The sequence below is a fragment of the Leopardus geoffroyi genome, chromosome C1 (genome assembly GCF_018350155.1).
Source record: "Leopardus geoffroyi isolate Oge1 chromosome C1, O.geoffroyi_Oge1_pat1.0, whole genome shotgun sequence".
Classification (NCBI taxonomy): Eukaryota; Metazoa; Chordata; class Mammalia; order Carnivora; family Felidae; genus Leopardus; species Leopardus geoffroyi.
The window spans coordinates 161,527,548-161,548,856 of record NC_059328.1 but is presented as its reverse complement, the minus strand read 5'-3'; the positions used below and the strand labels follow the sequence as shown (position 1 = coordinate 161,548,856).

Below are 21,309 nucleotides of genomic sequence, written 5' to 3'. Positions count from 1 at the left end.
AAATTTAAAATAACTAGCAATCAACAAACAGACATAAGAATTCTCTCTGATCAGTACATCAAGATTTTTTTTCTTAAACTGTCCTTTAACTTCAAGAGGTATCAGATTTTTTTAGTAAGTATATCTAAATCACTCTGTATTTTTTTTTAATTTTTTTTTCAACATTTATTTATTTTTGGGACAGAGAGAGACAGAGCATGAACGGGGGAGGGGCAGAGAGAGAGGGAGACACAGAATCGGAAACAGGCTCCAGGCTCTGAGCCATCAGCCCAGAGCCCGACGCGGGGCTCGAACTCACGGACCGCGAGATCGTGACCTGGCTGAAGTCGGATGCTTAACCGACTGCGCCACCCAGGCGCCCCTAAATCACTCTGTATTAATAGCTCAAGAAAAGTTAACTGTCTCATGGCATATTTATTGTTTTGGATACATGTTGGGTTAACATCAGCGAACAAATTGGTCCTTTAAGTGCACAGACCCTGAAACGTAAATTCTCACAAAGCAAATATTTTGACAATATTTTTATTTTAGGACTATGGCCAATACTTGCCATTAAGTTTGGTAGTGCCTGGGTTTATTTCATGAGCTTGAATTTAGTATTGGAATTTATTGAATGCTGCAAGTCTTTTTAAAAAATAAAAATTTGTCAAGACATTAAATTGTATGTGCTGTCTGAAGAATTTATTGCCAAGCACAAAGGCAAAATACTTCCAAGTCAAATGTGTTTTTTTTCTAACAGACAGCAAAGACAGATTTGTTACTTTTACAGCACTTCCCTGGAATCACAGTGTTAGACACAGCTTAACGAGATCAGGCAAGCTGGCTGCAGGAAGTTTCGATGAGAACATGAGAAGGGACTAGCATTAGCATTCCAATAACTGAATCAGGGAGGCCAGCTTCATTTCAGCAGAAAGCCAATCTGTCCTGCACCGTGGCTCAGTCCTGCATCCACCCAAACACAGAATTACATGGCAACAAAACTAAACACAGTGTGTGGAAGCCTCGCGCAGGATGCTAAATAAACTCCGGATGGGTTCCTAACAAATAACATGACCTGAACAGACAAGTAATAAGAGATCATAAACCACCACTATGGACTTGGCACCTTTCACGTTTCATGGGCTCATTAAATGTGTTCAGAAAATGTTCCCTGATGATAGCAATGTTCTCTGTCTGAAAATAATGGGGTGAAACGAGAGTAAATGAGAGAATCAGACAGGCTAAGACAGAAAGACAGAGAATGATAGAGAGAGCCACATGATAGAGAAACAAGTCTGTCCTTCAAATTTCATGAACAAAAATTCAACGCTTAAAAACATCTTTGCTGTAGAGACAAAAAGAGGGCAAATAAAAGCACATTTTACTTTGGGGGAAGTACCAGTGAGAGATCGTTTTTCCAAAATTGGACTAAAAACTGCCAGAGAATGTTACAGAAACAGATGAGAGGGTGAATAAAGTGCAAGTGCCAACAGCAGCCAGGGTTCTCTGATCCCAGAGAATGGCTGAATAACATCGGTGAACAGCTTGCCATTCTAATACCGAGTACATTTCCTGCTTTCTCTATGCTAGCACTGCCCTCTTGTGACAAAATGAGAGCATTGCAGGCATTGCAACAGGCTGCACTCCACTCTAGGCAACAAACCTTTCCTTCTGGAATTAGTAAGAAAAAAGTACCAGAACCCCTGCTCTATGCCAAGCTTCCCACGAAGTGGTTTGTATACATTGACTCATTTAAGGTAGAAATCCCCAACTTACAGGTAATCTAACTTGCCTAAGGTCAAACAACAATGAAGTAGCAGAGAGAGGATTTCAAAAGAGGTCTGATTATAACCACTGTGTGTTGCATTAGGTAAAAATACTTTAAATAAGCATCTGTTATACAGATGTAGAAGTTTTAATGAATTGATACACCATCTTACTCTCTATTTTGCAGCATGAACTTCTAGTCACTTAGCAGTCAGAAGAAATTCTTCTTTCATGCGACAGGAAAAATATACTTTTTTTCCTTAAACCTTATATATTTCTAGGGTTTAAATATTTACCATGCCAAAAAGGCCCTTCACTTATAAAATCTGCAGAGAAAAACAGGACCTTGTCTCTCTCTCTCTCTCTCTCCCCATCACGTGCGTATGCGCTTTCTGAAACACACACACAGAGTTGAGTGCCTATTTATCGTTTTTGCTATTTACCGTTTTTGCGTGTATTACTTATTATATATAATTTATTCCAATATCCACTTTTCACTCTAAATCCATTCAAGTATTAATAAGAAAAGAGTACACTGGTAGCATTTTCATTCTAGTGGGAACATAAACTCTCTAACTTTCAGGCCGTGTAGTTAAATAGGCACTCAAGACAGGCAAGTTCTTGAGCACAAGAGTTCCACTGTGGATGTCTGAGGGCGTTTGTGTCCTGGTTAGGCTTAGGTAAGAGACTGAGGGTGGGGACAGGTATTGGCGGGAATGGGAAAGATTAATCCTTCATAGGATCTGTGCTGCCAAGTAGAAATCTTTGTGAACATGTGAGCCAGCTGGGACACAGTGGGTTGGTGGCGTGGTCTGTGGGCAGGTTCCCTTGCTGAGCACTCTGAGTTTCAAGGGGTAACACAAAGAATGCTCAAGGCAGGAAAAGTGCCTAGAAAGCTGGTAGGTGTGCCTTTGACAATTACACATGGACATGGGGTACAAGTGTTTTGGAAGTAAGCTTTGTTTATGGAGTAGTAGAAACAATATAATGCATAGGAAGGTATTTCCAAGGATAGCTGTCTCTACAAGTTCATCAAAATAACAGAAAAGAATAGTCTATGTATTTCTCAGAATTCTTAGAACAAACACAGTTTCAAGTCCATAGCAAAAGAAATGAAAGCAATGGAAGTACGGAAGCGGAACAGTGTTGGCTTGGGGCTCTTCCCAGAAAGGCCTGTGTCAGAGGGAGAGAAGTTGGTTCCAACCAACACTCAGTAGGATTGTGCACCAGTGTCTGATGTGCTCTGAGTTGGGAGCAGACCCACAGGATGAGAAAGAGTCTGCCTGCTAAGTCATGCCTCCCCAGCTGGCAGACTTGTGGTTTTGAAACTGACCAGGTGGACCAACTCCAAGCAAAACTGGGAGGTAAGCCATCCTTGTTCCCCACAGTCCAATGCCTCTTTGTCTCTATCCCCTCCTCCCAGCAAAGGGCTTGAAGCTTACATTACCACTGAGTGGAGTGGTTTAAATACTTTTCCAAAATGTGGAATCAACAGCTTTCTTTGTCAGAATCTTGGGCACCAGTGATCCAAGGGGGCAAAGAAGGCTCTATACATTACCACCACCCATGGACACCGGGAGGCACTTGGGAGCAAGTACCCTTTGAAGACCCCTTACAGACATCCACACAAGTGGCCACACATGCTGGCCAAAGGTAAGGATGACAAGAACAGAGTACTGGATTGCGTAAGGAAGTCATGGGGATTTCCAGCTCTATGGGTCACCGCTGTGTCATCTTGAACAGACCACTCATTCACATGGGACTTGAGTAAGTTACAACACAGTTGGGTCTGCCTACTAGGGCAGCTCAAACAAAACAATGGAAGTGAAATGGTTTCTAAATGATGAGAGTTACTATAACTATGCTCGTAGGATACCACTAATGGGAGGTAAGTGTGACCCTCAACCTGGAGTCCAAAGAATTCAAAAAGAACCTACAAAACCAATCATACAGAAGGCAAGAAGCTGTGCTTTTTTAATCCAGTGAGCAAAAAAGTATAAGGGAATGATGAAAAGGCAGAAAAAGTAGTATTATATTAAAACAGGCAGAAAGGTAATATAAACTTCTGAGCCAAATAAAATATTTATGCCGTTTGTATTCTTCAAATTTATGTATAGTTATCTCTTCCTATCACCATATAAAAGGGTGATTTTGTTCAGAAAAAAAATTCCATCAGATCAATAATGCGCAATAAATATATGACATAGAAACACTGTATCAGAATCTGTGAAGGGCTTTCTTTCTTATGTGCCCTTATTTCAATTACTGGCATCACCATCCACCTCTTTAACCAAGTTTGGATCCCCACTTTCTCTCAGCCCCCATACATCCTATTAACCCAAAGTCTAACCCTATCACCTCCACCTTGGACATAGTACCTCAATCTCCCTCCCCTATCACCCATACTTATCTACCCCACCCTCTAGCCTAGAAACTTTTTGAAGGGATGGACCATGCTCATTTAACTGATCTAAAAGGTGGTGGAAGGAGGAACCCACACCCAGGGGCAGCCCAGCAGAGCGTAAGAAGTGGGTCTTCCCTGATATTATGTCTCAGGTGGAGCAAACATCTGCAAGGTGGCTTGGAGATGAGAGGTGTGGAGCTCTGAGCTGGAATCAGTGGGTGGTTGCCTGAGTTGCAGGGGAAAAGCTTCTCCCCACATTCATTATTACTTCTGCTTGGCACCTATACAGCCATAATGGTCAAGAACTTCAGCCTCAGAATCTCAAAGAACTGGCTCTGATACCTAATGGATGAGTGACCTTGGGAGAGTTATTTAGCGTCTACCTGTAAAGTGACACTAATAATAGCACTAAACAGGGGTGGGGAAGGGGGCTGTAGCTTAATAGCCAATGAAAAAATGCTTGAAAAGTGCTTTTCACACAGCTACCTGTAGTGGGCGCTCCATTACCATGATCTATTCCTGCCCTTATCCCGCCATTCTGGCTCAGCTAACACTCCACTGAGGGTATGTCTGAAACTTAGAGATTCTAAGTTTGGGAATTTATCATCACCATCTCTGATTTCTGACCCTCTGATGAGAAGAAAGGCCACTAAGAGACTTGAATGAAAATGGAGGGTCAGGCTAGCAAGAAACTGCCCTACCCACTTATAAAGATTTCACTCTTTTGTGCTGTTACCTCCTTTCTTTTTCCTTCACTATCTTAGTCTCTTAACTTTTCTTTTTTTCTTCTACTTCCCTGCTCACCTTTTTTCCTGTGTGAGCAGCAGGAAGAACGTGAAATTTGGAATATGTCAGACCTGAATTCAAATCTTCACTTGGCCACATACATTTGTATGACCCAGGGAAAGTTACACCTGATGTTGCTGAGCTTTGTTTTCAAGCCCAGTTGTAAAACAGAACATGAATGCCAAAAGATGAAGTCAGTTAATGCACACAGAATCCCTAGCAAGTATAACACAGTGAAGGCACTTAGCAAAGTTGTTGCTGGTCTCAAGGGGTAGGAATTGTAGGTTTTTCCTTGTTTCTCCTCCCATGGCCCATTATCCAATCCCATTTCACTCCCAACTGAAGCAGCTGATAGTTAATTTTATGTGTTGACTTGAATATGACAACCAGTTTGTTTAGTCAAACATTAGTCTATATTTTGCTGTGAAAATATCTTTTAGACATCTTTAACATTTATGATCAGTAGACTTTAAATGAAGCAAATTATCCTCCATAATGCAGGTGGGTTTCATCCAATCAATTGAAGGACTTAAGAGCAAACATGTTTCTCTTGAGGTCTCGCAAAGAAGACAGAATTCTGTTTCCAGACTACCACACAGGAATTCTGCCTGGGTTTCCAGCTTTCAGACTGATGACTGCAGCATCAACTTTTGCCTGATGGCCAGCCTGCTGGCTTGCCATATGGATTTCAAACTTACCAGCCCTCACGGTCACATAAGCCAGTTCCTTAAAATAAATTCCTATCTATCTATCTATCTGTCTATCTTTTATTTGTTCTATTTCTCTGGAGAACTTTGACTTATAGAGAGAACTACTCTGATTGGCTTACTAATCACCCTGATTTGGTCATATTACTGGAGGGCAGAGATTCAGGGCCCATTACAAGGCTAGCACAGGTGGAAGTGGCTTTTTTATTTCTCCCTGTCAAGCAACTTGCCATGGGAGGAGGTTCAGCCATCTTGCTCATTCTCTTTAGCTTCTTTCTCCCAGGTGGCTGTAACCATGTCCTGCGGGTGACCGTCTGAGTTGGCTGGAAGGCTGGGCCCTCTCTGTTTCTCAGACTCCTCTTTGGAGAGGTGAAGGATGTAGACATCAATGAGCTTTCTCTTCCGTATATCTTAGTGATATAAATCAATCCAGAAAACCCTGGTTGGACAGTGTGGGGTGAAGTACACAGGAGGCAGTAAACCAGATCCGGTATAAAGCTAGTAACTCCTAACAACTTAAGAGAAGACCAAGCCCAGCTTAGGAATTGGGTCTGAGATCAAAACCACAGCTAAAGTTAAAAGTCTGTTAAGATTTTTAAAACCCCACAGTTAATAACAAAGTGTTACTCATCTATTTCTTGCTAGAACCCCATGATGAGAAAATTGGTCCAGGGCAATATTCCAGGAGCTTCTGGCCATACTATCTTAATACCATCAAAATCTCATGTCAGCTTTGAACATTTGATGTGTCAGTATATTCATGCTGATGTTATTTATCATCCCTTAGGTACATCTGCTCTGCCTTTCTCCTTCTTCTCTTTCCTCTCTGTTTTCCTTTCCTTCTCACCTTTCTCCCCCTTAATTCTCATCTTTGTCCCCTTTCCTCTCTTTCCTCACTATCTCTTTCCAGTTCTTCCCCTCTCTCCATCAGCACTCATTCACAACCACCTGGAGGAGCAAGGAGAACCATTCTCTACAGGCCCTGTCCCCTCCACACCTCCACACAAGTGAGACCCGGTTAAGGTAAACATCAGGAACAGCCCTGGGCAAGGAGCCCGAGGATACCCTCCAGGACAGCAGTCTGCAGGTGGAAGGTGTGCAGAGATAAGAGACATGGGGAAATCTGAAAAGATGACACATACCAGAAAGAGGGAACTTGCATGAGTCACCACATTTTTTTCAGTAGGCTTTACACCTAGAGCAGAGGCCAATGTGGGGCTTGAACTCACGACCCTGAAATCAGCAACCGAGCTGAGATCAAAAGTTGGACCCTTAACTGACTCAGCCACCCAGGAAACCCTCATCACAGTTCTTTTGAGTCAAAATTACAGAGCAGTGTCTAAGAGCCCATGTTCAGGTGCTGACTTCTTGGGTTTGAAGTGTGGTTCCCCCAATTTCTATATAGGTTACTTGGGGCAAGTTATTTAGCCAGTCAGGGCCTCAACTGCCTCATCTGTTAAACGAGAACAGTAATATGACCTACCCCGTAGGGTTGTTGTGAGGATTAAAGGAGTAAATAAATACCTATCAGGTGCTTAGAACACTGCCCTGCACATGGCAAATATCCAAGAAATGTAGTTGTTCTCTCAGTTCATTGAGAAAGTGAGGCAGCTTACAAGAATAAAAAACTCACCTCTCACCTCGGCATCTGAACTCCAGGAGATAACTGGCTCTGTGAGAGAAGGGGAGAGGGACAGTACCGACAAGGTTGACAGGCACAGGTCCCAGACAGTTTGTAATGGAAAGTTCTATGTAGTGATGCACAGAAAAAGTATCTATGCGTTAAGCAGGACTTGGGCACTGGCCTGAGACTCTGCCCATCCATAACAGTGGGAATAACATCGGCAGCTATATTCCAAACTCTAAATGCCCACCTTATCAACAATCTTTAGGATACTTTTCCATTTTTAAATGGTTGGCTGCCCCCAACTCCAATATGCACACATATGCCTGAAAATTTTTAATCTCAGATTTAATGCATCATAAATGTGTCTCCATTTGGAGTATGTTACATATGAAAAAGGCTTAGAGACAGAGTCTTAAACATGATACTTGGCTGTAGGCTATTTATTCCCTTGGCTGATTTATACATTTTTCTTGATAATTTTTTCTGATTTTACAATTAGCCAATTCTCTTCCATCAGTTTTTATATGAATCCTGAATATGCAGGTAGAAAACTTGGGCTGTTTTCATACTGAGGCTTGAAGGTGGCCTTTAGACTTCTGAGATTCAAGGTTCCTGACTCCAAACAGGAAAGTTCTGTACATTTGGGCCCCAAGGATAAGGATGAACAAGGGTCATTGCAGATGTGAAAGAAGAGTCTGGGTTCAATTTTAAATATTCACAAATATTGTGAGAGGAAAAGAGAGAAAATGAATTTTATCTCCTAGGATGCTAAGCTCCTCAAAGGTCACTAATGAAGATCAAGTAAGCAAGTAGCACACTTTAGGAAAATACATATATATTATTAGCCCTTCCACATTTGAGAAGATGAGGCAGAGCAACTGTGAAAGATTTTTAGGGAGACTGTATCAAGCACATTTCTCCTGCATCACTGTGGCACCTACAGGGCTGATGAGGGATCACATCTAGGACACAGAAAAGTTAGGATACCAGAAGGAGGAAGGACGAGACACCCAGGAAGACTTGATTCTCTGTCCCCTTTGCTCACATTTCAACTTACACAACATCAATATACCACTGTGCAATTGAATTGTTTGCATTTCCCAACAGATAGCAAGCTCCTGAAAGGCAGGCAATGTGTTCTTGCATTGCGTGTTCCAATACCTGTCACCATACTCAAACCATGGAAAACATGCAATATATATGCTTCTCGAGTAACTTAATAAAAGAATTCAACAAACACTTGTTGAACTCCTTCCTATGGGAGAGAGGCAATTTTGAAAGTTGGAAAATGTAATTTTGATGGCATAAAATATATAGACCTAATGTGTCTTTAAAAATAAAACTAATAAATCCTACTTAAAAAAAAAAAAAAAGATAAGGTATCTTACCTGGTGACTGCTGGTCTCAGATACTTTCACATCCAAAGACCCTGCCAGGACAGCATACCAGTTTGTTCCAATATCACCCTGGCGAAATACTGAAAAAGAAACAGTAAGGTAAATATACCAATATAAGCTGATTTTACCATATGACCACTGGTCATTATAAGCATGACTTGGATCTAGCAAAGCTTACCACCCCTCCTCTATCTGTTCTCAGAAAAGCTTGACGTATTTCTCTTTTCCTCATCTATCAACAAAGCTATATCTTATTTATTCTATGAAGTGGAACTCTATTAAAGGGAACTCTTTCATATTTACAGAGTAAGTAATAAGGAATGATAACCCTAAATGCTAGAAGATCCTTTGAATTTAAGAATTCACTAATGTTCTATGTAATTTATCTTAAATACATTTCATTGTATTGCAATTCTTAGAAAATTATTACTCTAGATAGGGTACATATTAACAAGGTTATTTGATTCAACAAAATTCTATCCTATCACCCCAATTTCCTAAATTTATTTGCATTAAAAGTAGTTTTTAATAGAATGTCTCCTTTTAAGCTAACCAATAAATGAGTAAGAAAAATAAAATCTGCTTTAAAATTTTTAACTAGTATTGTCACTGTCCACTTTCTAAATTTTTTTTAACATTTATTTATTTTTGAGAGAGTGAGAGAGACAGAACACGAGAGGGGGAGGACAGAGAGAGAGGGAGGCACAGAATCGGAAGGAGGCTTCAGGCTCTGAGCTGTCAACACGGAGCCCAACGCGGGTCTCGAACTCACAAGCTGTGAGATCATGACCTGAGCCAAAGTCAGATGCTCAACCTACTGAGCCACCCAGGCGCCCCATCACTGTCCACTTTCTTATTTGTTTTATAAATTCATTGCTTTTAGGCATTAGGAGTTAACTACTCTTTGGAAATAACTCTCATCAGAAATTTCTGAACCCAATTTTATTTTACTTTTGTAATCTTAGAGAGGAAACTTAGATATTTAGATAGAACCTTAGTTCTTAAACCATGTTAAGACCAGTACTTTGGAAAATCATTCTGAAATACAGGTTCAAAAATCTCATACAAATCCAACTATCCTTTTAAATATCCTGGCTAAATAACTAGATTGAATGATCTGATATTTTAAAATTCATTTCGCAATTAGAGTCAGAAGTCAAGTGACTAAATGAATCACATGACAACTCAGTGGGACAGCTGAGTTCTGGCAAGGCTAGCACTCCCTGCGTAAGAGCAAGCTTCTAGAAGCCATTATAATAATGACGACAAGCTTCTCTAAACTCTCCCAGACATGCTTCAGAAAGACAGGAACAACAATGGCACCCCACACAAGTGCAATAATAAGCTTAAGAGGAGAGATTAAGGGGTTTATAGCTGGCCTCTCCAATAACTCTGCTATTCCCAGTCTTTGTAAGTGACTTTATTGAGAGTTAGGGTTTTCCCTGTCATGAACTTTTTGACCCCCAAAGACATTCTCACTTGCCAATCAATTTTACATTACAAAATGAATCATGGAGGATTCATTTTGAAAATGGTTTTAAGAAACAGAGAATAGAGTCTCATCCCCAAAAGAATGAAGTTTCTGATATCTATAAGAAAAAGATATACTGGCTTGAAAACAGTATGTATAGATGACTTTTTAAATAGAAGTATGACTATGTTTGCATGGATACACGTGGGAAGACATCTTGAAGGAAACACATAAAGTGTTAATAGCAATCTCTGGGTTTGGGGATTATACGTGATTTTTATTTTGCTTGTCTTCCAAATTTTCTACAGTAATATCTGACAGACCCTGTTGGTCTCCCACTCAGAATGATACCTCCCCTCCTCTTATCTAAGTTAACACAGATTTTATACAAGTTTCCACCTTCCTCTACAGGACTATGAGCTCTGAGCATAGGGTTTCTTCCCTAGCTCCACTGGAGTAATCATGATTCGTCCAAACCAATCACAGTGATCCAATTATCTCTGACAGTGATCAGTTTAGATGTGGGCATATGATGCAATTCTGGCCAGCAAACAGGAAGTCTACTGGGGACTTCTGAAAATAGACACAAGAGGAAAATAGACACAACAGGATATCTTTGTATTGTCATGTGATGGGGCTCAAGGCCAAAGTGGCATATTGATTATTTTGAATTAAAGCTGATTGAGAAACAGTCAGTGCAAGGACATTCTGACCCTCTACTGTGTCCCCCAGAAAGCAGGAAATAAGTCTCCCATGTGAAAGGTACCCTTCCTGCACCAGGAGATAGACATCCTTATCACCAGAGATAGAGAATTCAGGGCTGAGAAGGTTTTATAAACAAACCGTGCTTAGTTTCTTCACTAATTAGTACCCAAGTCTAAGTTTCTTTGTCATTGGTTTTCTACAAACTTAGTGCTTCTTTATCTAAAAGGTATATAAACAGATTGCTATGGTTACTTCTTAGGTCCCATATCTGTGAGACCACTGCATGTACGAAATTAATTTTTTTTTCTCCTGTTAATCTGTCTTGTGTCAATTTACTGGACCAGCCAAAAGAATCATGAAGGGTAGGGGGGAATTTCCCCTCCCAATACATGTAATATCTCTAGCTGTCAATCATTTGGGTCAAGTCTGAGAACAAAAGCCAACACCTGAGGATGCATGGCAAAACATATACAAAACAAAAACAAACACAAAAACAAAAACAAAATGGGAGAGCCATATGACCTTAGTAATGTCTTTGAGTCACTTAATTAACTCTGAAGCCTTCCTATCTCAAGACTTCTTGAATATGACTAATTTTTCCTTCCTTGAATTTTCCCTCTTGAATAACTGATATTCATGATAGTTGGATGGGGGTTTTCTGTGGCTGCAGCATAAAAGTGTCCCAACAGATGGAAAAGCATTCTTTTTTAATGATAAAATTTTTTTTTTACTTTTTCAAAAAAAATTTTTTTAAATAGTTATTTTTGAGAGAGAGAGCACAAGCTGGGAAGGGGCAGAAAGAGAGGGAGACACAGAATCTGAAGCAGGCTCCCGGCTTTTAGCTGTCAGCACAGAGCCTGGCACGGGGCACAAACCCACGAATCGTGAGATCATGACCTGAGCCAAAGTCAGAGGCCCAACCACTGAGCTACCCAGGCACCCCCAAAATATTTTTTAAATACAGCTGTTACCTGATCATTTTACTTTTTATATTTGAGTGTCTAAGGATTTAGCTGAATATATGAATCAGTACATCCTTCCAGATCTATCTTCCAAGCTACCCTGGGAGATCCATTTACATGCTGTGAATAAAGTGAAGGAAATGCCTACAGGGAAATGAATAAACAAAGCAAAGGGAAATGTCAGCCTAATACCTTTGGTTGAAGCTCAAATATTTGGCACATAAATACTCCATGTGTTATCTAGCCCCATAGGATAACTGCAAATGAGCACAAACCATACATGAAAATACTCCACTGAAGTCGCATTTCTTACATGTAATTCCTTTTTCCAGATTCTCATAATAACCACATAAACAAATCTGATGAAGAAGATTTGGATGAAATTTCTCAAAAGCCTTAACTTCTTTCAGCCTTGTAAAGATGATATCCACATCTTCACTGGATCGTTCCAACGGTCTATAAAGGGGAGAAAAGGCACAAAAAGCTGTATCAATAAGGATTTACTTCAATCAATATGCATTATGTTAATTATATTCAAGTTTATGCAACCATCCCAATTACAAGTATTTCATTGCAAACATTTATACACTTATCCCCATCACAGGTTAGGCTGTGCTTAGGCTAGGCTTTTGTTAACTATTCACCTTAAATCACAACTATTACAGATGGTGTAATACCCTTGATTTATAGTAAGGAATATAGTGGTTTCTACCCACTGTTCCTTATACATAGCTCCTAAAACTCTTGTCATTTTCTACATAAGAGCCATAGGGGCATCTTCTATTATGCTAGTTGGTCTTTTGTCCTTTGTTCCTGAGATATTTCAGAGGCATAAAGGTAAAATGGCTGTCTTATTATTTATAACAAGACCCTCTCTTTACAACTGCATGTATGTTACTAAGGTAACATTTGGAAAACCCTTAGGTAACCTAAGGATGGAGGCTGGTTGCTAAGGGAACCAACCATGTGATTGAAGGGCTGAAACTTGCAGGCCCACCTCCTAACATCTGGGGAGAAGTCTGCAGATTGAGTTCAATCACCAAAGGCCAATGATTTAATCAGCCATGCCTACATAATGAAGCCTCCATAAAAATCCCTGAACTATGAGGCTCGGAGAACTTCCACGTTGGTGAACATGTGAAGATTTGGGGAAAGTGACATGCTGGGAAAGATCACGGAAGCTCCATGCTCCTTCCTACACCTTGCCTTATGCATCTCTTCCATCTGGCTGTTCCTAAATTATATTTTTTTTTTATAAAAAAAGATAAAAAACAAAAAAACCAGCAAACTAGTAAGTAAACTTTTTCCTGAGTTCTGTGAGCCACTGTAGTACATTAATCAAACCTGAGGTAGAGGGTGTAGGAACCTCTCTGATTTACAGTGACTGGCAGCACAGGTGACAACCTGAACTTTTAATTGGCATCTGAAGTGTTTCTGACAGGGCAGTCTGGTGGGCTGAGCCCATAACCTGGGGGATCTGATGCTCTCTCCAGGTAGATAGTGTCACAATTGAATTGAATTGAGTTGAACTGTAGGAGACTCAGCCAGTGTCTCAGAATTGCTTGCTGTGGAAAACGCACACGTTGGTGTCAGAAGTGTTGGGTTACCACAGTAGTGGAGACAGTGAAGGAAACATGGGAGGAGTTTTTCCTTTACAGATGGCTAAAGTGGGAATCAGTCTCTGAGTCACGAGTTCAAGCACAGTTCAAGCTTCTGGGTATTGCTTAATCCTTTAGAAGCACCAGGATGTGATAAGATACACGAAAACTCAGGTTTTATTTAAAATTGGAAGTCACAAACACAAATGTCTGATTGGCAGTGGCCAATCAGATAAATCAAATAGGTAAAAAGAGCCAAATATAAGGGGAAAAAATCTCTACAATATGAAAACAATGGTGAAAGCTCAAAGATAAATAAGAGCTGATACTAAGCCTCAATGTTGGCAATACTCTAGGGAATGGTGGGCATCAGAATGAACTGCAGAGATGGGACTGCTAAAAGGAATAGGTCTTACTTAGCTGTTTTCCTTATTACTGGTTTTCTGTGGACACATGGGCCCAGATGTTGTCATATCTTCCAACTGTTTAAGGAAAGATATCTAGATCTTTGTTTACATTTCTTAAACATTGTGTAGACTACACACACACACACACACACACACACACACACACCATCTATGGACTAGATCCAACTTGTTGACCACCATCTTGTATTCTCTGGATTAAGATGAACCAAAAAACCAAACAAAAATAGGAGAGTTTTACGTATTATAAAAACTGTTTCTTTCCTTTAAGCAGTTTTCAAAGTCCATTCTTACAATATGCTTTGCAGGATCATATGGTGTTCCTTGACAGATATTTCACATTTCACAGAAACCATGCAGCCTCATGTGTGCTCTGGAGATTTCTGGGACCAGAAGAAATGAGCTGGTCAAGGATGTGACTGAGACCAGTAATTCTCACTGAATACCCATGTGCTTCCCTGAATTTACCATCTTCCCTTGCAGTTATGTTGGAGTCATGTTGTGGCTAGTGGACTGTGAACAAACTGTCCTTTATTACTTCTGAGATGAGACTGTTAAGAGCCACAGGATGTCTTCCATCTCTCTTTTCCTAAGCCACAACTCTACAGCATTACAGGTTGAATTGTGTCCCTCCCATAAAATATGTCGAAGTCCTAACATACAATATCTGTGAGTGTGGCCTTATTTGGAAATAAGGCCTTTGCAGATGTAATCAACTTAATCAGTCATACTGATTAGGGTGGGCCATAATCCAAGGACTGGTGTTCTTATAAAAAGAAGGGAATTGAGGCACGGAAACACAGGGAAGATGGCCATGTGAAGATAGAGGCAGAGATTGAAGTAATGTAACTACAAGCCAAGGAACCCCGAGAATTGCTGGCAACCACCAGAAACTACAAAGAAGCAAGAAAGGGTCCTCCTCTAGAGCCATCAGGAGAACGTGGCCCTGCTAACAACTTGATTTTGGACTTCCAGTCACCAAAACTGTGAGACCACCAAACACCAAACACAAAAACACCAAAAATGTTTTTTAAATCCACCTAGCTTGTGGTATTTTGTTTGAGAGTCCTAGGAAACTAATACAGAAAGTATGTGTTTCAGATGTTATAGCCACAAGATGGAGACTTTGTGCAAGTGACAAATAAACCTCCATTGGGTGAAGCTACTGAGATTTGGGGGGTGTGTGTACGTGTGTATGTGTGTATGTATGTAGGGTTGGGGGATTGTTATCACAGAATCACTTATTAGCACCTAGACCAACATAGAAGTCAGGACTGGATGCACCAGAGTTCCAAGGAACTTGGGACATTGTAGGAGGAAGACAGATCCCACCATGAGAGATGACCATTTTTAGAGAACATGAACAGAAGACCGTCCCTAAGGGGAAGACCGAAATTCATGAAAGCTTACTTAAGAGGCTCTTCACCTGCCTCCATCACACTTTCAGGCCCAAGAAAACTAAACTCAAAGAGTGTGCCCACAACTTTGGCTAGCCTTCCAACTAACCTCTAGTGAAAGGGCTTGGACTCTGCTTCCCAGAAAGGAGGAGGGGAAATCCTGATACATTAGTGCCCAGTTTATGAGATAACCAAGTTCCTGAAAGAGGTGGAAGGTTTGCAGGCTTTATTAGGGAAGATACGGCCCATCAGAACAAGAGCCTCCTTCCACCTATTGGCCATTTGTTAGGGCTTTATCAATTCCCTACCAGAAGGTATGTTCCCAAAGTGAAGGGGCTTTGAAACAGGGGCTAGAACTTGAGCAGTTAATCAAGGGGTACAAATGAATTTCAACAAGTGTCTTTGTGTGCTCAGTGAGAACGCATTTCACAGGCACTGAGGGCGACCGCAACTGGCAGAGGCACCCCTCGGTGAGGAGCCATGCCAGCGGGGCGCACTTCACAGGAGGCAGTGTTGGCACCAGTAGGAAGTCACACCCAGACACAGCGAGCAGCCGTGTGAACTCCATGGGCTGCTGCCACAGCATTCTGACACTGGCCTGCAGGTCTAAAGCAATGACAGCATTTAAACGACCATGGGAAGAATCATGAGGACCAGATGAGCTGGAAATTAACTGGGCATCGACATGGTGGATTCTACTTAGTTTCACAGGAAAAAAGATACGTGGGTATTAGAATCCATCTTCCATTAAAAAGGAAAGCAGCATCCCATTTTTGTACATTCTTCCTAGAGCACGTCTCACATTAGGAAGGCAGACAGCTTAAAAACATTTTTGGCCCAACATTCTCCAGAAGAAATAGAAAGCAGAAGAAAAATGTAAGTACTTCCATACAGTCCAAAACAAGCACAAAAGAACTTCAAGATTCGTAACAAGATTGTATAAGGCCAGGCGACCAAAGACACTTGAAAAGACAAAGCTAATTTGAGATAACCAGAACAACTTTGAAACCTCTCTTCCTGATATTTTCTTCAGGCATCCCCAGATGAGGTCCTAATGATGTTTCCCCCATGTATAAACACTGAAGCCACAGAAACAATGAAAAGCAATGTTTTCTTAAAAAAAAATTTTTTTTTCAACGTTTATTTATTTTTGGGACAGAGAGAGACAGAGCATGAACGGGGGAGGGGCAGAGAGAGAGAGGGAGACACAGAATCGGAAACAGGCTCCAGGCTCTGAGCCATCAGCCCAGAGCCCGACGCGGGGCTCGAACTCACGGACCGCGAGATCGTGACCTGGCTGAAGTCGGACGCTTAACCGACTGCGCCACCCAGGCGCCCCGAAAAGCAATGTTTTATCTGTCATTGCTTTTACTGGGTACTCCACGGAATGCAGAAAATTGCATTCAGCTATTAACTAACATTTTTACCATCCCACCTCTCTAATCTACCACTGGTGATAATCCTTCTTTGCCCCTCTTCTCTTGTGAATCCACAATTTCCTAATGCCACATGGATTTTCATCTCTGTAGAGGTCATGCCTGGCACTTCTTTTATAGATTCCACAGCACCCAGTAGATAGCGAAGCTTGCCACAAGTCCTTGGTGTGTGACGGTGGGGCTCTACGGCAACCTCAAACTAACTCTTCTTCTCTCCTACATCTGCTACTGCACCTGCACTCCTTATTCCCATGGATGGAGCAGCCTCATCCTCACCCTCCCCACATGCAGGTAATTCTACCTACTTAATGTCTTTCAAATCCACCCCCTCCTCTTAACTCCTCCTGCCACTGCCTCAGTTCCGTGTGAATGAAAGGCACGTGAAGCTTGTGTTTGTTGGGACATGAAGCTGAACAGTATGGCAGTCCCCTCCCGGGAGGCTGGAGAGCTGGGTTCCATCTAACAGCCAGCACAAGTATTTTAAGAAGAGTAGTGGCATGGTTGGGTGTGGACTTCGAAAGATCACCTTGGCAAGTAGAGGCAGATGTGAGGGAATAAAGACCAGCAGGTAAGAGACCAGTTCAGAAGCTCTTGCAGTATTTCAAAATGATGATGTGGGCTTCTCTAATTATAACTCACTCCAGGATCCTTTCCATTCCCTTAATAAATGTGTACAGCTGCTCCCTCAAGTAAAAGTAAGTGAAAGCTCCAAGTTCAGAGAAGTTATTTTTCTTAGCCTGGCATGTGACACCCCAGGACCATTTTTCAAATCGCTTAAAAAGGAAAAAAAAAAAAACCTCACTTTTAAAACATGTTCAAAAACAATAGAAAGAATCATTTACAAAAGAAGACACTGTGATAGGCAGGATCTTAGATCGACCACCAACGACCCACATCCTCGTATAATGTCTTTGAGTGTGGGCAGGAGCTGGAGTTTGCTTTTGGTCCATAGGAGCATGGCAAAAGTGTAAAGCTATCACTCCCATGATTATGTTATGACAAAGAGAAAGAGATTTTGCAGATATAATTAGGGTTCCTAATCAGTTGACTTCAAGTTAATCAAAAGGGAGGTTTTTTTCCCCTAGTGGGCCTGACATAATCAAGTGAATCATCCACTTCCAATCAAGTGGAGGAAGTGGGAGATTCTTCTGCTGGCCTTGAAGAAGGACACTGCCATGTTGCAAGAGAGCGGCATGGTGATGAATACATGAGACCCCTGGCTGGCAGCCAGCAAGAAAACAGGGATCTCAGTCCTACAGCTGCAAGGAACTTAATTCTACCAACAACTATGTGAGCTTAAAAGGTGTCCCTAAGCCCCAGAAAAGAGCACAGCCCAGTAAGCACCTTGATTTCAGCCTTTAAGACCCTGAGCAGAGGATTCAGACAAGCATGTCCAGGAACTTGCCCCATGGAAATGGCGAGATAATAAATGTATGCTGTTCTGAGCCACTAAGTTTGTGGTAATGTGTTCCACAGCAATAAAAAACAATACGGACAGGAAGTTACTTTCTCACATTGACTCATTTCCTTATGACCAGCTTGGTGTTCACTTCCTTCATGGAGCTTTTCCTTATAGTGTCTCTCTTCTCTGACCTAGGAATAAATCTAACCAAAGAGGTGAAAAATCTATCCGCTGAAAGCTACAGAAAGCTTGTGAAAGAATTGAAGAAGACACAAAAAATTGGAAGAAGATTCCATGCTCCTGGATAGGAAGAACAAATATTGTTAAAATGTCAATACGACCCAAAGCAATCTACATATTCAATGCAATCCCTATCAAAGTAACACCAGCATTCTTCACAGAGCTAGAACAAATAATCCTAAAATTTGTATGGAACCAGAAAAGATCCTGACTAGCCAAAGCAATCTTGAAAAAGAAAACCAAAGCAGGAGGCATCACAATCCCAGACTTCAAGCTATACTACAAAGCTGTAACCATCAAGGCAGTATGGTACTGGCACAAGAACAGACACTCAGATCAATGGAACAGAATAGAGAACCCAGAAATGGACCCACAAACGTATGGCCAACTAATCTTTGACAAAGCAGGAAAAGATATCCAATGGAATAAAGACAGCCTCTTTGGCAAGTGGTGCTGGGAAAACTGGACAGCGACATGCAGAAGAATGAATCTGGACCACTTTCTTATACCATACACAAAAAGAAACTCAAAATGGATGACAGACCTCAATGTAAGAGAGGAAGCCATCAAAATCCTCAAGGAGAAAGCAGGCAAAAACCTCTTTGATCTTGGCCACAGCAACTTCTTACTCAACATGTCTCCAGAAGCAAGGGAAACAAAAGCAAAAATGAACTACTGGGACCTCATTAAAATAAAAAGCTTCTGCACAGCGAAGGAAACAATCAGCAAAACTAAAAGGCAAACGACAGAATGGGAGAAGATATTTGCAAGTGACATATCAGATAAAGGGTTAGTATCCAAAATCTATAAAGAACTTATCAAGTTCAACACCCCAGAAAACAAATAATCCAGTGAAGAAATGGGCAAAAGACATGAATAGACACTTCTCCAAAGAAGACATCCAGATGGCCAACCAACACATGAAAAAATGCTCAATATCACTCATCATCAGGGAAATACAAATCAAAACCACAGGGAGATACCACCTTACACCTGTCAGAATGGCTAACATTAACAACTCAGGCAACAACAGATGTTGGCGAGGATGTGGAGAAAGAGGATCTCTTCTGCATTGTTGGTGGGAATGCAAGCTGGTGCAGCCACTCTGGAAAACAGTATGGAGGTTCCTCAAAAAACTAAACATAGAACTACCCTACAACCCAGCAACTGCACTACTAGGTATTTATCCATGGGATACAGGTGTGCTGTTTCGAAGGGACACATGCACCCCCATGTTTATAGCAGCACTAACAACAATAGCCAAAGTATGGAAAGAGCCCAAATGTCCATCGATGGATGAATGGATAAAGAAGATGTGGTATATATACACAATGGAGTATTACTTGGCAATCAAAAACAATGAAATCTTGCCATTTGCAACTACGTGGATGGAACTGGAGGGTATTATGCTAAGTGAACTTAGTCAGAGAAAGACAAATATCATATGACTTCACTCATATGAGCACTTTAAGAGACAAAACAGATGAACATAAGGGAAGGGAAACAAAAATAATATAAAAAAGGGAGGGGGACAAAACAGAAGAGACTCATAAATATGGAGAACAAACTGAGGGTTGATGGAGGGGTTGTGGAAGGGAGCATGGGCTAAATGGGTAAGGAGCACTAAGGAATCTACTCCTGAAATCATTGTTGCACTATATGCTAATTTGGATGTAAATTTTAAAAAATAAAAAATAAAATTTTAAAAAATTACTAATTAAAAAAAAAGTCTCTCTTCTCTGAAATCCAACTGATAACAGGGCACCTGGGTGGCTCAGTGGGTTAAGAGTCCAACTTCGACTCAGGTCATGATCTCAGGGCTCATGAGTTCAAGCCCCACATTGGGCTTGCTGCTATCAGCACAGAGCCCACTTCAGATCCCACCCCCTTCTCTTTCTCTCTGCCCCTCTCCAGCTCAGGTGTGCACGCACTCTCTCTCTCTCTCTCTCAAAAAATAAATAAACATTAAAAAAAAAAAAACACATGAAATCCAATTGATTCCGTATCTTTTAGTGATCTTATCTGATTATGTTAATATTTCACGTTTCAAACATGTAAATTTTGTCTTCTTGGAGATACTGCCATTCATTTATTTATTTGGTAAATCCCATTTGGATCTCATCTTTTTTTTTTTTTTTTTTTTTTAACGTTTTATTTATTTTTGAGACAGGGAGAGACAGAGCATGAACAGGGGAGGGTCAGAGAGAGGGAGACACAGAATCTGAAACAGGCTCCAGGCTCCGAGCTGTCAGCACAGAGCCCGACGCGGGGCTCGAACTCACGGACCGCAAGATCATGACCTGAGCCGAAGTCGGCCGCTTAACCGACTGAGCCACCCAGGCGCCCCTGGATCTCATCTTTTATAAACCAGTGAATCACTGTTTTCCTACTTGGTTTTGGTATTTTTCTTCTGTGGTTCTTCAGTTCTTCCAGGATGAATCTCAGTCTGTCATTAAAAACTTTCTAAATTAGATAACAAGATGAGACAGACGTTAACCCATCCAAATTAGTTGTACAAAAGGCACAACCTAAAAATATTTCTGATAAAATATGATTAAGTACTGTATAAATTGTAATGGTAAAAAATGCCTATTTAGCAGCATCAAAAAATATTTTATTAAAATGTATTTATGATCCTCAGAGGAGTGGTTTTAACACTTAACTTTTTATCACACCTAACTTATGAATTATCAAAATCTATGGAATTAGGGGCGCCTGGGTGGCTCAGTCGGTTGGGTGTCCGACTTCGGCTCAGGTCATGATCTCATGGTTCGTGAGTTCGAGCCCCGCGTCAGGCTCTGTGCTGACAGCTCAGAGCCTGGAGCCTGCTTAGGATTCTGTGTCTCCCTCTCTCTCTGTCCCTCCCCCACTCTTGCTCCATCTCTGTCTCAAAAATAAATAAGCATTAAAAATTTAAAAAAAAATCTATGGAATTAAAAAAATTTTTTTTTAATGTTTTATTTACTTTTGAGAGAGAGAGTACATGGGAACTTCCACAGTCAGGTG

General features: G+C 41.0%; 1 protein-coding gene across 5 annotated transcripts in view; it reads right to left on the bottom strand.

Annotated features, from left to right (window-relative positions):
- Positions 1-21,309, bottom strand: part of RAPGEF4 (Rap guanine nucleotide exchange factor 4) — a 292,801-nt gene that overhangs the window by 232,558 nt on the left and 38,934 nt on the right. For 4 of the 5 annotated variants that reach the window (XM_045480213.1, XM_045480214.1, XM_045480221.1 and 1 more), the window contains exons 2-3: positions 12,119-12,261; positions 8,659-8,747 (exon numbers count right to left, since the gene is read on the bottom strand). In XM_045480213.1, the coding sequence (XP_045336169.1) occupies positions 8,659-8,747; positions 12,119-12,261 (232 nt within the window). Of the gene's footprint in view, positions 1-8,658; positions 8,748-12,118; positions 12,262-21,309 lie in introns of those variants that run through there. The other variant, XM_045480216.1, reaches the window with a different exon arrangement.